This window comes from Rhinolophus ferrumequinum, chromosome 6 (genome assembly GCF_004115265.2).
Source record: "Rhinolophus ferrumequinum isolate MPI-CBG mRhiFer1 chromosome 6, mRhiFer1_v1.p, whole genome shotgun sequence".
Lineage (NCBI taxonomy): Eukaryota > Metazoa > Chordata > Mammalia > Chiroptera > Rhinolophidae > Rhinolophus > Rhinolophus ferrumequinum.
Window position 1 is genome coordinate 78,073,473 of NC_046289.1, and position 16,884 is coordinate 78,090,356.

General features: G+C 46.4%; 1 protein-coding gene across 1 annotated transcript; it reads left to right on the top strand.

The window, feature by feature from the left end:
* Nucleotides 1-11,647: 11,647 nt before the first annotated feature.
* On the top strand, nucleotides 11,648-14,521 carry FOXG1 (forkhead box G1). The gene has a single exon (XM_033109694.1). The coding sequence runs from the start codon at nucleotides 12,148-12,150 to the stop codon at nucleotides 13,603-13,605; it is 1,458 nt and encodes a 485-aa protein (XP_032965585.1). The 5' UTR covers nucleotides 11,648-12,147; the 3' UTR covers nucleotides 13,606-14,521.
* The last annotated feature ends 2,363 nt before the right edge of the window (nucleotides 14,522-16,884 follow it).

Genomic DNA, 16,884 nt, shown 5'->3' on the forward strand with positions numbered 1-16,884 from the left:
CCACTCCTTCTTGGGTGGGTTGGCAGGCAGGAGATAGAGGAGGGAGCTCTCACACACTCGCTCAAAGTTGTCAGACCCCTTTTTCAGCCCCCGCCTCAAGAAAAAGAAGGGGAGGGAGGAACAGACGTGCCCTGAAAAGAAAGGAAAAGGGAGCCAGCACTGAGGCTAGCCTTGGGAAAATCTCCACAGATGAGCATTTTTGTTGCGTTAAGTGGCCCGCATTAGCAGCCTAAACACGTAGTGAAAGGCTAACATCGCCTGTTAACATAATGCGGGAGAGGAATGATAGACCTGGGAGTTGAGAGTGGAAGTGCTAATTTTACATAAAACAAAACGAAACATTTCTGAGGACTTAAGTTCTTAGGGGGTTAGGTGGGGTGAGTTTGGGGCACGCCTCTCTCCAAAGGTAGGCAGATGGGCATGTGCTGGGACAGCAGTTTTAGGGGCTTGTTTTATACATACAGAAGGTGCCAAAAAAATGTATACACATTTTAAGAAAGAAAAAAAATATTAAAATTGTAATATTCAATATATACCGATAACAAAAGATGAATACAAGTCACGTTTGACTTCTGCAGTTACAAGAGGTGCTCAGAGGGGTTACCATCAGCGTCCAGACACTTCTGACAACAGCGAGCTCCTGCTGGAGCCACGTTGACCAGCGTTCACGTGTATACATTTTTTTGGCACACGTGGTGTGTGTGTGTGTGTGTGTGTGTGTGTGTGTGTGTGTATTTCGATCATCTTGAAAAATAATTTCTACAGTATGAAAAGAGCTTCTTAGTCCATGGTTTTGAGGTTGCCTCTGGGAAGAACGACAGGAAAAGTCATCTCCAGAATGTCTTCTTTAAACTCCTGCATTGGGACTGAGAACTGACAAATAAGGAGGCTGCGAATCTCAGCATAAAAATGGTCACTTCCACACCCCTTCTTCTGCTTCTTTTCTCTTACACTTAGGGAGAGAAAGAGATAAAGATAGGGACAGAGATGGGGTAGGAGAGAGAGAGCAGAAAAGAGAAGAGGAAAGTGGGAGGGGAAAGATAAATTGAGGAAGGAAAGGAAGAAAGGGAAGGAAGGAGGAAGAGAGGGAAATGAAAGCTGCAGGAATAAAACCCAATTTGAAATCTAAGTATTTATCAGGTTAGTTTCCCGCACCCCACACACATACACCCAAATTCAACTTGCTTTCTCCTTCCTCGATTTTCTAGCAACCTCTCAGCTTGAACAGTGTTCTAGGTACTTTAAAGCAAAACTTTGGACGGGTGGGGCGGGGAGAAATGCTGGTGGGCCGGCGCGCGAATGTGGACCGTCAACTACTCCGGCATCCACCAGACACTGAGAGCACCGAGTACCCTCGTTACTTCACTTTCCATGACCTCTTCACCCTTGCTTAGCATCTCCTGTCCCCAAGATTTGTTTGAGAGCGGCCATGCAAGACCGGGGAGTGAAGATGGCTTTTTCTGCGTGAAGCGCCAATGTGATACACAAGACTAAAATGAGAAAAGCCCACCACTAGTCCCTTCGGGCCTAGCCCCAAATTCCATCCTCTCCTCCCCCGCCCCCCCCCCCCCCGCATTATGTAAGTTTCTTGGAAACTCAGGCTTCGGTGCAAAGACCTCGGATTTCTCCTGGGTCGGTGTCCAGGGCCGTGGCAGGGGTGACCCGTCGAAACACGGCCTCCCCCTTAATACTTCAAGCAACCCATTTAAGAAAATCAAACGACCCGCTGGGGTCGATGAATTGAGTAGCAAGAGCCAGGATCACAGATCGTCGTGTTGCGGCGGTGAGGGGAGTGGAGTTTGGATTGGGGAGATGAAGTCGGGAAAAGCCCCCGTCAGCAACTGTTCCACAGAAGGACTTGGGCAGTGTTTTCTCTAAGAAAGCAATGGAAAGCACTGGAATGTGGTGGTTCCGGCCTCAGCCGTTGCTTTATAGACCCGAATTCAGGCTGCTCTAGATAAATTTTAGGGGAAAGTGGATTCTCTCTCCAGACCCAAATATCCCGACCTGCTCCCCCAACGCGCTCTGGTGCTTTGCTGAGAGCACGGCGTTGCCAGAGACTCAGCGCTTCTGTCAACTGCACAGAGCAATTACTAAGAAAATATTGTGACGCTGTTGTAGGGCGGATGGGGACGTGAGGGGGTGGAGGAGGAGGGAGTTAGTTTGGAGAGCAATTTGCAAAGGAATATTAACTTTGATTCCGGAGGTCACCGCCGGAAACCGTGTTGGCGTTGGGTGAGCTGCAGAGCTCTTCCTCTAGGTGGCGGACGTTGGTACCAACAAACGTTAGGCGGGTGCTGACTGCAAACACAGGATTAAGCTTCTTGCTGGTTAAAAATAATAATAGCAATAATATAGAGGTGTGGGGCTGTTTTTTCCCCTTTTGGATATTTATTTATTTCAGGGAAAAGTCATTGATTTTCCTAAGCAAACTGTGTTTCTCCTTCACTTGGTGGAAAATAAAAACTGTTTGAATAAATAAGTTATTTCTGAACATTTTGTTGTCAGAGTGTTAAATGTTCCCGTCATTTTTATTCAAACACTAACATGATTACAGCCAATTATATATTCAACAGTGTTCTTTATTTTAGAGTAATTGTACTTGTCACTAATAAAACAGAAGCATAATGGATCGCTACTGTTCTGGATTTTGAAGCAATTTTGTGTAATTTGATTGAATTATACATCTTATCTGCTACTTTTTTATTTTTATATTTGGGGATCCTATTTTCTTGAAAATTGCAGCTCTATGCTTGTTTTGTTGTTTCTCCAGTAACGTACACTTCGGTAACAGTGATAAATAGAAAGATTCCCTTAGAAATGTCGAAAATCAGCTGTTTCTTTCCCCTCCCCACCCCTGCACTTAAATGCGGGGAAGACCTGAACTCTGCGCTGCCAGGCAGTCTGAGCCACTGGGTGCGCTTACCGAAGAAGTCCAACGCCAAGACAAACTCTCCCTTCACCCCAAAGGCAGCCGCCTCCCTGCCTCGAGTCTTTAGGGTTTTGTCGCTTTCCTGTAATGATACTGTTGGGTGTCTGGGGCTTCAAACATGCCAAGACAAGCCGACCATGGGTTCAGTTCATGTGCAATATGTATCAAGGGAAAGAGTATACACAGAGCAGCCAAAAGATAAACTGTATATATTACTCCAATTACACAACCCCTAAACGTCCTACCTACCCACCCACCCGCCGCAATTACAACAATTATCTGTCTACTTGCCTATTCTTTTCGGTTTCGGATATACATAGAAAACTGGGATCAATAGTTTCTCCCTTTTTTAAAAAGACAATTTCAACCAAAATATACCGGAAAAAAGTCTCACATATCTATCCAGTGTTCACATTTCTGAGCAAATTAAGAAATAATGTTGACAGCAGACAGACAGGACGTAGGATTTTAATGGACCATCTCCGCAACTGAAAGAGCGAGATTGTGCAATTCTTTTGCTAACGAATCCCTCCAGTTCCTAGGACACGATTCAAACTCCCCGCTAGGAGCTGCAGCTGCGAGATGGAGCCAAAGGCTCTGACAAGTGGCTTGTGTATGACCCAATATTTATCAATAACAACAACAACAACAAAATCAAGTGAAACCAAGGCTCGGGATTTTGAACTGTTTCTAAAGCCCTGGCGTGGATACGCACGTGGGCAGAAAAAAAGTCGCTGGAGATGAGTTGGCTCCATTTGTCCGCCCTGGGGAGCAATCCTGGGGCAAAATCCAGTGCTAATTGATCGCAACCAGCCACACTATTAGTTAAAAATGTTCGAGGGACAAAGAATGAAGAGTGTGTGCTTAAGATACTCTAAGCAATTTTTCAAGTAAATCCGGGCGTCTAATCAATAGCATATCTCTATATCTCTATATCTAGATAGAGATATAGAAATATATATGGAAAGAGAATTACTTCTAATTGATGAAGACAATCTTTCATGTGAGATTCCAGACTTCTTTAAAATCTAGTGTCTCACACCCCGATTGTTTTGTAGTCGGGACTTAGAACTTCCTCCAGGAAAACTTGCGGGCCCCTATTAGTGTGTTCCCAGCTGGAGAGAAGATAGTTCAATTAGGGGCTGTTCTCTCGTCTTCTGGGGTGTTTACTCTCAGGCCAAAGGGTAGGCTGCCTGGGCAGCGATCCGAGCGCGGCATCTGTCCCCGCGGGCGGCCGCGGAGGCGTGAGTGGGGACAGCTCCGGAACTAGTCCGGCGCCCCTCAGCTCCAAGACAGCGCGCAGCCGCAGCCTGCCATCCTCCCAGGCCGCTCTCCAACGAAGCCCGGCTTTTTCAGCGTTTCCATTTCCTCCTGGCCTCTGCTATCTTATCTAACAAGTTCACGCTCCAGCAGAAAAGAAAAGGGTGAGAATAAAAGGAAACCTCTTCATCATAGTGATTCATAGTTCACATGCACAGGAGCCAAACTTGCTTTCTTCTTGAACGTTACTTTCTCTCCTGCGTGCCTTAGTACAAACCCAAAAGGAAGATACTAAAATTGGTAGACAAGAATCTGTTTAGGTTTTTTTAAAAAAAAAATAAAAAATAAAAAATAAAAAACAAAAGTGGCAGCCCCACTACCTTTGTTGTAGATTCTGAAACGGTTTTTTGTTTTGTTTTGTTTTTTCTTCACATCATAACGGTAACTTGTTCCTGACGCCATTCTGCATCTAGCTTATCCTGGCCGCTCCTCTCCCTGCATGCGGCTCCTTCCAAATGGCAGCAGAGAAATAGGGGTATAACTGCTCTCCCCCCTGAGTTCAATGCCCCTTATATGTAATTGAATATTCGAATTAACTTCACCTGCATTCACCGCAGTCTATTAACTCTGAGCTGTGCTTGTACAAATAAGCTAAAAACCTTTAACTGGGCTCTATTTTTTTTCCCCGTTCACTGTGGCAAATGACCTCTTAGCCCAAAAATATTGATCTGTGTGCATGCTTCCGGTGTGATGTGCAAACACGAGACTTCTTGGCTGAAAAGGTAACTTTAAGGGGGGAAAATCCGGAAATGAAACCTAAAAGCAAGTCCTCTAGCTTGATTGCGCTCGGCAGGCGCGGGGGACAAAGGAGCGCGGGGCAAGCGCGCGGGTGTGCGCCAGGAGGAGCCGGGACTCGGCGACGCTCCTCGCCGGGAACCGTCGCGGTTACAGTCTCCAGGGGTGAGCGGTGGGGTGGGAGATCGGACCTTTAGGCAAATGCTGCTCCCACAGATTTTCTACCGCTTCGATTTGGAGGGGGCGGGGGAAGACCTCCAGGAACCTCATTTCAAGAGCGTGGAGGCAGGTGAGTGAGATAGGCACAAAGTATAAGCTGGCTCATTGGTTTGTGCACCTGGGTTTTTAGAAAGGAAGCAAATGTTATTTGATTAGTAAATAGTTTACTTTTTCTCACATCACTTTCCCCATGTGAAAGGGGACGTGTGTGCCTCCTGGCCTGCTCACCCCATGCAGCTTTCTCTCTTCTCATCCCTTCACAGACCCTCAGTGGGCGCGAGTGTTTTCTAAAACATACTCATCAATCTCCTATAGGGACCTCGAGCTGTTCAGTGCTCTTCCTATACTTTTAACTATTGAGAAGGTGGCTGGTTCAAAGCTGACTACCTAATAATCGGGACTGAGTCACACCGTTCCATCTTTCCTCAGGACAGGACTTTGGGGGACCTTTTGGAGGCGTGCTTAAAAACAAGGGAAACTCGATGCCCCCATATTATCCAAAGAGTGCTGTAACACTTTCCAAAGTAGATTATTCAGGCTCCTACGGGAAATGAAATTGAAGCTCCAACTAATTAGGGAGAACAGTGATGGGAGAGTTAGGAGCTCCAACTCTTAGTTAGGAGCTCAGCATTTTAGGGCCTGTAAGTAAGCATTTCTTTCAACTTGATACATGTTTATGAAGTCTTTTTTCTCTCTCTCTCTCTCTCTCTCTCTCTCGGTGTGTCACTGATGGAAAAGCCAAGGTAGCCCGTTGTCTTGTGTGCTGACTTTTGCCAAGTCTCACTTCCTTCCTTTTCAGATAGACTCTAGGATCTGAGCCCTAGCACCCCTCATTCACCATTACCATCTCCCCTCCGACTCTTTGTCTTGCTCTTTAGCATACCTGACCCTTTGAAGGATGGGCTTCTCCATTTCTTTGGGCAACTAGAGGGAAAAAAGAAATTGGCCTCTCAGACCGTGTGCCTGCCAAAACGGTGTGGGACCATTTCTCCCAATTGGATGGGGCCAAGAAATGGAACAGGCCTACCCTCCCACTGTCAAGGACTCAACTCTTTCCTCAAATTGTCCACCCTCGAAGGTTCTGAGCGCACTCGCAAATAACGGAAAACAAAAGAATAGTGGGCATTTTATATTTACAAGAGAGATGTGCAGAGTATTAGACTGAGAGGTTGTTCGGGGAGACTTTTTAGAAGTCGTTCGGCTGTGGAGTAGTAACATTTCATCGTGGATATCTCCGCACCAGGCTCTCCGGAGAGAAATATTGGGAAGAAGCTTCTCTCGATTGTATTTTGTTTGTATTGTGTTGCGGGAGGATGGTTCCTTTGGATGAGTATGTACTTGTCTTCAGAGAGTTTGGAACCCCTGGTAGCGTCACAGAAACCTATCTGGGGAGTCCCAGGGGTCTTTATCAAGGCCGCCTTCTTTCTTTTCCTTCCTTCCTTCCTTCCCTCCTTCCTTCCTCCCTCCCTCCCTCCCTTCCCTTCCCTTCCCTTCCTTCTTTCTTTTTTTCACCTTGGACTTCCTCGCTTCCCAAGTGGTTCCCTAGCTTATACAAGTTAAACATTTCGACTCTCAGATACGAGGCTCTCCCATAGATTTTTTTCTTGAGGTTCTCAAGCGAAATTGCCGTTGCCACAATGTTATGATGGAAGGATGCTGAAATGACAGGCCTAGTAGATGCTTGTCTTAATCATCGGCTTCTTAATTTAGTTTTAGTGCGGTGTCTGTGTGTGGTGTATGCGCGCGCTTACACACACACACACACACACACACACACACACACACACACATGTGCGCGCCCTCGGGGATACTGAGGGTGCGCGCACGCAGAGAGCAGCCGCTTGACAACCTGCAGCTCCCTAATGAGTGACGAGGCAGGGCTGCAGCAGAAAAGTAACACTTCCCTGGTGTGAAGACCTCTTACTGAGAAGTTTAGTTCACTACTGTTCTTGCAAACCTAATCATATAACCTGTAACCAAAACTCACAGAACAGGGATACAACACGTTAAAGAGTAACTTATAATCACTAAATGCTAGCACCATTACCTGCTGTTAGGAAGGGATTATAGACGAGTTAGCTCAAGCGAGGGCGGTCCTCGCTAGTTACAGGATCTCTGGAAATAACCTGGATGCCTCTGCATGAGTTCCACTGGCTCCCAAACGTCACGAGGTCAGGGACTCCCTGTGCATCTGCAGGAAAAGAGCTTTAGCCAGAGCTTGGAGCCCGGCGCCGCTTTAAGGATAACCTGTCCAGGAAGCCGACTGCAGGGTGGATTTTAGGTAGAAAGGGCCCGCCCTCCTTGAACCAACAGGTAACAAGGGGAAAAGAAGGGAAATAGGCTCTAAGGAAGGCTTAATGTAACACGGCCAAAAGGGAAAAGTAACAGTGCTGCTCTGATGCAATAGGCTGTGGAGCTTTAGTTGTTAATTGCAACTAAAAACGGAATAATCTAATTCATTTCCAAGCAATTCTTCCGTTGGAACTAACTGCTCACTCTTTACAAGGCCTGTCCTTTTGGGGGTTGAGGGGAGAGATGGCAGACAGAGGAGGAAAGAAGTTCACCACTATATATACCAGAAAATTACATTTGCTCTGACTTATGCTTTGATTCCTTAACAGTGTACATTTATAGATGTGTGTGTGTGTGTGTGAGAGAGAGAGAGGAGAGAGAGAGAGAGAGAGAGAGAGAGAGAGAGAGAGAGAGAGAGAGAGAGATCAATACTAAGCTGCTGATGAGAAAATATTGGAATGATACAGAATGCGTTTCAGATATGAGACTACTGGATGCCCTCTGTCTTCTGAAGGTAATCACTGAGATTGAGTGAGGTGGAAATACAGAGTTAGGGCTTCATGTGTTTAGGAAAGAGGCCCAAAGTGGACGTGGGCAGTCCTTCAAATCCAATTTGTACCCACATTGGCCGGTAGGATATACAAAGCTCCATCCAAGGACTTTCAACTTGCACAATGCTCTGTCCAAGAACCCCCTCCCCCTCCATTTCATCTAGTAGCAGTTCCAGAAAGAAGCTATTGCTGAGACAAATGTGGGCTGCTGAGTAAACAGTGCATGTTTTGTTGAACAAGCCTACCCCCACACCTATATGCAGCACTCTATCTCACCACAAAGTCCAATTAAAATGAACAGGAATTCAAACTCACTCCCCCCCAAAGTGCAAATGACCTTTTTCATTAGGGAGACTAGATCTGTAATATGATTATATTAAACTATAATCTATTTATTTCTACACAAAATCCTATTTTGAGAGACTTGCATTTATGCAATCCTTAAAATAATATAACACATTCTTAATTTGCATGCAAAACATTTTCCAGTCAATATAAGCTCTTGGCACATAAAAGCAGATCATTACAGCTCTCATTAGCAGACCTTAGTTTTTGCTATTTGAAAGTAAACAGAAGAAAAACTTACTTTCACCTGCTAAAATTTTATGCAGGATTACAAAACAATGCACACTCATCTTTGACCTAAGAAACACCTTAAAGCATTAAAAATTCGTCAGTCAGTGCTGGTGTTGTGTTCAAGGAACGCTCCTCCAGTTTGCTGCTGAGCTTGGATTTGAATAAAATGCCCAATGTTAACAAACAATACCCACGTTTGGCACTTTGTGTATTAAATTGATCAAACAGATTTTAGGAGGCACAATGCACAATTTGTACAGACCTGATTGAGTTAATATAATATCAGCAAATTTTACATCGAAATGATTCTGTTTCTTTTCTTTGTGTTTAAAACCAGCACAGATTACAAATTTTAATGATCTGAAAATGTTTGGTATACAAAATCATGCTTATTTCAGTATTAGCAAAAACACAAGAAATTTTTCAACACAAACACCCAGCTGTGTCTATTTTAAAAGCAGTTCAATGACAGCTTGCACTTATGAGCATGCAATCAGCTAATTTCGCTTTTTTTTTCTTCTGTGTTAATCAACACTTTCCTTCCTGCATATCAGAGTACAAATAGTATAGTTACTCCACATCAGTAAATGTTTACGTAACCTGTCCTTTCCCAAGAATCCGGTTACACCGAATCATTTCACGCTAGACCGACTACGAAAACGTACCGGGCCGTCCACCTCAGAGGGAGCCCTTGTGTGCCATTATAAGTGGCGATGAGAAGGGGGGTTGTGGGGGGCAGAAATGGGGAGGAGTAGGTGGAGGAATAGAGTGAGGGAGAGGAACAGAGGGAGGAGAAGGGGTGGGGGTGAGGGGTAGGTAGAAGGAAGCGGGGAGGAGGGAGCAAAGCGAGTTGAGGAAAAGTAGGAATAACAGGCTTGAGGAGGGGAGAAGAGTGGGAGGAGGAAAAGTGAGCAGGAAGAGGAAGGCCCACAGATCTTTCCAGCCTCATCCGAAAAGCCCATTAGCTCACCCTGCTCTGTAAGAAATCCGGAGCTTAGAAGTCTATGTTGGGGGCCATGTCACGACCCACGTTGAGAGCTGAAACCCTTGACTTTTCCCACATGTAAATATAGTTTGTTTTAAAGTAAGAAAATATGTAGAAATAGGGGGGAAGTACATACAGTAGAAGGATACTTGAGGTTAGGCCAATGTTCAAAGCTCCTTTATGGCATTCCTATAGAATAATTTAAAATCACTAGCTATTTGTAGTCTGTTTTTCTCTTCAGAGTTTATTCTCCCTCCGAATGTCAAGGTAGGGGTAGGGACTCCGTATTAACCCGAGGATTCCTTAATTGCATTCTTTATATTAGAATTGAAATTTAACATCACATAAAGGCACCAGTTTTTCTTCCTTCGTTTCCTTAAATACCAAGTCTGCCAGATAATCTAACTGAGAATTTATCAAAGTGAAGACATTTTTACATTTTATGATTATTTACCTTACAGAGGAGGAAAAGGGTGCTTTTCATTTATGCTTCTCCTCCACCTCCCTCTTCTCTCGGGGTACATCCTCCGTAAAATGTGGTATGTTTCGTGCCCATGTGGGATGAAACAGCCTTTGATCAGTGTGCTCCGCACCAAATTCCAATCCCTGGGAAATGCTGGGCCTTAGCCCTGCCCCTGGCCACGGGATCCTTTTAAAGCCCCCGAATCACAATCTCCCCACTCACTTCAGCTCTCATCCGAACCTTCCCAGTCCTAAAGCCCAGGAAGCTGAGATAGTGGGACCCCCGTTCCCAACGCTCCAAGGTCTCACGTTCCTGCATTCAGGGTGGGAAAGGGCCAGCTTCAGGATGCGGTTATTTCAGCATTAAGGCCCGCGCAAATTAAAAACATTTCAGAAACGGAAAGAGAATAGAAAGGCTTTTAAAAACCGGAAAGAAATAGACGCCCACCCTTATTTTCCCTCCAATGTCAACAAGCAAAATGAAAACATTTCCAGGGTGACCGCTCGCGGCTACTCGCTTCCAATTCGGATTAGAAACCGAGACGCTGGAGCGGCGAGGAGGAAAACGACAACGCGTGAGCGACGGTCTGGAGCAGGAGAGAAGGGGAAGGAAGAGACACACATATATAGCATGTGTTACCTGGTTTATTTCGAGATTGTTTGGTACTGTTTTCTCTCTGTGCACCCCTCATTTCGGAAGGCCATCATAGGCGCCCACCACTAAGCCGCCCCCGCCCGCCGCCGCAGCGCCGCGAGCCCCGGGCCCGGCTTCCCGGCGGCGCCCGAGCCCCGAGCTCGCCGCCGCCCAGGCCGCAGGAACCGAGTAAGTAACCCCTGTTTGGCCCCGCGCTCGCCACCCACTTCCTCCTCCTCACCCCGTCCTTTCCAAACCTCTCCCAGACCCTCCTCCCCCAAGGTACAGGGCACCCCCTCCCCACGCCAGGGGTGGGCCTTCCCGCCTTATCGGGCCAGAGCGTCGCTGCAAGTACCTACGAAGGGCACAATTTTCCTACGGGCCCCGAAAGGCCGGACCCGGCCTGCAGGGCCGACTCGGCAAAGTAGTGCCTCGCCTCCTCCTCCATTTCCTGCCCTCTCCTTGCACTCCCACTGTCCTCTCCTCCACCGCCGCCGCCGCCGCCCCCGCTTTTAAAAATAAAATTGGATACAAACTTTAATCAATAAGGACAAGTACTGACGCTCAAACGAAAATGACCCAATACAGGCAGAGGGGAGGCTGAAATGCGAGATATTTGCCCTAAGAGGGGGATTTCGGTTGAGAAGCCCCGGGGGGTGGAGGGGGTGCAGCGAAGGGCCGCTGCGCAGTGTGCTCCCGCCGGCGTATCCCTACGCGGCTCCGCCAGGCCGCGAGGCCGAGACCCGCAGAGAGGGGGAGGCGAGCACCCGAGGGGGCGGGAGCCGGCGGGCGGGGTGGGGGTGGGTGGGCCCGGACCCGCCGATTGGTCGACGGCACGAGAGACGCTCCCGCACGCCGCCGGCTCTGATTGGCCCAGCGGTAGGAAAGGTTAAACCAAAAATTTTTTTACAGCCCTAGTGTGCGCCTGTAGCTCGGAAAATTAATTGTGGCTATAGCCGCCTCGATCGCTGTCTCCCCAGCCTCGCCGCGGCCGCTCCGGGACGCGCCCGCCCGCCGCCCGGCTCTCCCCCCCTTTGGGCTGCTGCTGCTGCTGCTGCTGCTGTGACTGCTGCTGCGAGAGGAGGAGGAGGAGGAGGAAGCAGCAGGGGGGGGGAGCGGGGGGTGGGGGGGAGACCAAGAAGTAGAGTTGGGAGCGAGGGAGCTTCACCCCCGGGGCGGTGGTTGTTTCTTTTTTCTCTTTCTTTCTTTTTTTCTTTTCCTTTTTTTTTTCCTTTCTAATTCCTGAGGGGTGGTTGCTGCTTTTGCTACATGACTTGCCAGCGCCGGAGCCTGCGGTCCAACTGCGCTTCTGCCGGAGCGCTCAGTGCCGCTGCCGCCGCCCGCGCCGCCCGCGCCCCGCTCGGCACCCACCGGTCGCCGCCGCCCGCCGCGCTGCTGCCCAGCTCCCGCGCCGCCGCCGCTTCCCCTCGACGACTGGGTGATGCTGGACATGGGAGATAGGAAAGAGGTGAAAATGATCCCCAAGTCCTCGTTCAGCATTAACAGCCTGGTGCCAGAGGCGGTCCAGAACGACAACCACCACGCGAGTCACGGCCACCACAACAGCCATCACCCCCAGCACCACCACCATCACCACCACCACCACCACCACCCACCGCCGCCCGCCCCGCAACCGCCGCCACCGCCGCAGCAGCAGCCGCCGCCGCCCCAGGCTCCGCAGCCCCCCCAGGCTCGGGGCGCCCCGGCCGCCGACGACGACAAGGGCCCTCAGCAGCTGCTGCTCCCGCCGCCGCCGCCTCCGCCGCCACCGGCCGCCGCCCTGGACGGGGCCAAAGCGGACGGGCTGGGCGGCAAGGGCGAGCCGGGCGGCGGGGCGGGGGAGCTGGCGCCCGTCGGGCCGGACGAGAAGGAGAAGGGCGCCGGGGGGGAGGAGAAGAAGGGGGCGGGCGAGGGCGGCAAGGACGGGGAGGGGGGCAAGGAGGGCGAGAAGAAGAACGGCAAGTACGAGAAGCCGCCGTTCAGCTACAACGCGCTCATCATGATGGCCATCCGGCAGAGCCCCGAGAAGCGGCTCACGCTCAACGGCATCTACGAGTTCATCATGAAGAACTTCCCCTACTACCGCGAGAACAAGCAGGGCTGGCAGAACTCCATCCGCCACAACCTGTCCCTCAACAAGTGCTTCGTGAAGGTGCCGCGCCACTACGACGACCCGGGCAAGGGCAACTACTGGATGCTGGACCCGTCGAGCGACGACGTGTTCATCGGCGGCACGACGGGCAAGCTGCGGCGCCGCTCCACCACGTCGCGGGCCAAGCTGGCCTTCAAGCGCGGGGCGCGCCTCACCTCCACCGGCCTCACCTTCATGGACCGCGCCGGCTCCCTCTACTGGCCCATGTCGCCCTTCCTGTCCCTGCACCACCCCCGCGCCAGCAGCACTTTGAGTTACAACGGCACCACGTCGGCCTACCCCAGCCACCCCATGCCCTACAGCTCCGTGTTGACTCAGAACTCGCTGGGCAACAACCACTCCTTCTCCACGGCCAACGGCCTGAGCGTGGACCGGCTGGTCAACGGGGAGATCCCATACGCCACGCACCACCTCACGGCCGCCGCGCTGGCCGCCTCCGTGCCCTGCGGCCTGTCGGTGCCCTGCTCCGGGACCTACTCCCTCAACCCCTGCTCGGTCAACCTGCTTGCGGGACAGACCAGTTACTTTTTCCCCCACGTCCCGCACCCGTCAATGACTTCGCAGAGCAGCACGTCCATGAGCGCCCGGGCCGCGTCCTCCTCTACGTCTCCGCAGGCCCCCTCGACCCTGCCCTGTGAGTCTTTAAGACCCTCTTTGCCAAGTTTCACGACGGGACTGTCCGGGGGACTGTCTGATTATTTCACACATCAAAATCAGGGGTCTTCTTCCAACCCTTTAATACATTAACATCCCTGGGACCAGACTGTAAGTGAACGTTTTACACACATTTGCATTGTAAATGATAATTAAAAAATAAGTCCAGGTATTTTTTATTAAGCCCCCCCCCATTTCTGTACGTTTGTTCAGTCTTTAGGGTTGTTTATTATTCTAACAAGGTGTGGAGTGTCAGCGAGGTGCAATGTGGGGAGAATACATTGTAGAATATAAGGTTTGGAAGTCAAAATTATAGTAGAATGTGTATCTAAATAGTGACTGCTTTGCCATTTCATTCAAACCTGACAAGTCTATCTCTAAAAGCCGCCAGATTTCCATGTGTGCAGTATTATAAGTTATCATGGATCAATATGGTGGACGCAGACCTTGAGAACAACCTAAATTATGGGGAGAGTTTTTAAATGTTAAACTGTAATTTGTATTTAAGAAGCATTCCTAGTAAAGGTGCCCAAGAAATTATTTTGGCCATTTATTGTTTTGTCCTTTTCTTTCAAAAACTTTTTTTTCTTTTGTTTACTTTTAGACCAAAGATTGGGTTTAGAAAATGCACTCGGTATACTAAGTATTAAAAAACAAACAGAAAAAGGAAAGTTGTTTCAGTTGGCAGCACTGCCCGTTCAAATGAATTGGAAGGGGACAAAATTAATGATTGCCTTCAGTTTGTGTTGTGTATATTTTGATGTATGTGGTCACTAACAGGTCACTTTTATTTTTTCTAAATGTAGTGAAATGTTAATACCTATTGTACTTATAGGTAAACCTTGCAAATATGTAACCTGTGTTGCGCAAATGCCGCATAAATTTGAGTGATTGTTAATGTTGTCTTAAAATTTCTTGATTGTGATACTGTGGTCATATGCCCGTGTTTGTCACTTACAAAAATGTTTACTATGAACACACAGAAATAAAAAAATAGGCTAAATTCATATATATCTTGATACTTTTGTCTCTTTTTATTAAGTAGAGCTAATTTTTAAAAGATCATTAAAGTTCTAGGGAATTCAAAGGCTTTTTCAGCCCACTAAAATTTAGACTGCTCCTTTCATTTGAATTGACACTTTAAAAATGAAAATAGTATTTTTTCCATTGTGGAATCAAATTTTATAAGGAGCGGGCTATTTAATAAACACTAGCTTTAAACAAAGTACAGGCTTTTCAACTGATATCTTTAAGTTTCTGTAGATATACAGCATAAAGAGATAATTTTATGTGCATAGCTATTTACTTTGTGTTTATTTTCAAATCAGTTAATAGAATGCTTACTTTTTATATATTTTGTTTCAGGTATCTTGTTTATAGCACTTGGAAAATTATAAATAAATATATGTATATGGTTAGATAGAAGTGAATATAATACACACATATGTAATATATATAGACACACAGAGCCCTTCAGTTCAGGTACAATTTGCGCTATGAATGCTGCAAATATTTTTGTTTAAATATTTGTATTTATACTTTCTAAGTCAGCATTTATTTTTGTGGCTGTTTATCCACAATGAAAGAGTTCTAATAAAGATGTGCTGAAGTTGCAATATAGATTTTGCTGAAGTGATCACCTGTTGTAATGAATTGCAGATCAATGTTTATATTTTATTTTTTAATTATAACAATTTAAAATTCTAGATGTTCAGAAGTAAAATGCCTCTCTCTCATTTTCTTTCATTTTTACAATATAGAGGTATTTGATTCCCTCCTAAATGTCTGTATAACCTAGAGATTTGTTCCTTTTGCTTACAGTCATAATTTTAACTTACAGTATACATATGCATTCATATATATATATATATGCATGTATATGCATATATATATATATATAAATCTGAAACAAAATGAAAACAATTTTGAATTGTTTCAGCAGCCCAATTGCTATGACTCCAGAAAATAATTAGAAAACCTAAGTAAAAGGTTTAGTAACTAATTGGATCCTGTGGTGAGTCCGTGGAGGACAAGTTGTTCATTTGTTACAATTGTATAGTCTGAAATGTGTTCTGCAGTAATGCAATAAGCTGGCTACTTCTTACAAAGGGCCCAATGAAAAATAATCTGTCCCCAAGATGTTATCGCAAACACTTAGAGAGTTGCTCAGGGGAAAAAAAAAAAAGCCTAGGAGAGAAGCAAGGTGACTCAAATAGATTTGAAATAGAAATACAGAATAGTTAATATTGGGACATGGGGGTGGGTGGGTTGTGAAGGGAAGATAAAGGAAGAGAGTGAGGGAGAGGGAGAGGAGAGAGAAATCGGATCTTTAAAGTAAAAAAAAAAAAAAAAAAAATCCCCCAATACCAAAAAGAGGAGAGAGAGAGAGAGAGAGAGAGAGAGAGAGAGAGAGAGAGAGAGAGAGATCTAAGAAAGACAGAAAGATATAAGGGTCAGGAAAATTAAAAGACCTGGAACCAAATATACACAAATATGGACAAGACCAAAATAGACTTAAGACAACTAGCTTAATTACTCCTTTAAACAGACTGGGCTTGATTTTATTTTCTTCCTATGAGAGCAGTTTCACAAAAGGTCCAAGTTCCTGGAAATTTAACAGTTTTTCAGAATGAAGCATGAAAGAAAATTCTACAAATAAATTGGTTTGGAAGCCAAATTTATGGTTGATACATTGAAAATAGTGACAGAGTCCAAATGAATGAGCTTAGGCAAAGGAGATCCCCACTACACATTTGTGAACCAAAATAGCTCAAAGAAAAGCATGTGTTTAGACTGAAAAAGGTGATGATGTATTGTTTGCTTTTACCATGGATTTTATTTGTGGAATGAGAATGTACTGGCACAGAAGAATAGTCTTTTGCCTATCAAAAGTTGAAAGTTGAACTCCTATATTGAGGTAAAGGAAGATAGATATAGAAGAAAAATTTCCCCCTTGAGTATTTTTTTCTGGACCTATTAAATAGGTATGTTTATTTGTGATAAGTGTTTATTTGCCTGGTTGAGAAATAGAATTTCAATGGCAAACGTCAAACTTTGAGGACAAGAGTAAAATTTACTTCTTTGGATTCATAGGAACTAAGGACTGGATTGGAAATACTACTTGGATACATGTCCAAATTACATATATAATGGGTGTGATTAGAAGTAAGAATAGCTTGTTTAATAGGCATACTGGATACAGTATGGGGGGGGAAGAGAGAGAGAGAGAACTTTGTGAAGGCCTCCAGCAGCCCAATATGAATATTTCATTTATCTCAATCTGTCCTATCATTCCTTAAATTATCTTCTTCAAAAACACACAACAGTCTAGCATGGCATTTAATAAGATTTTTTTTTGCAACAAATTGGTTG

Coding starts and splice junctions, on each gene's coding strand:
- FOXG1 (XM_033109694.1), top strand. CDS start 12,148: ATGCTGGACATGGGAGATAGGAAAGAGGTGAAAATGATCCCCAAGTCC.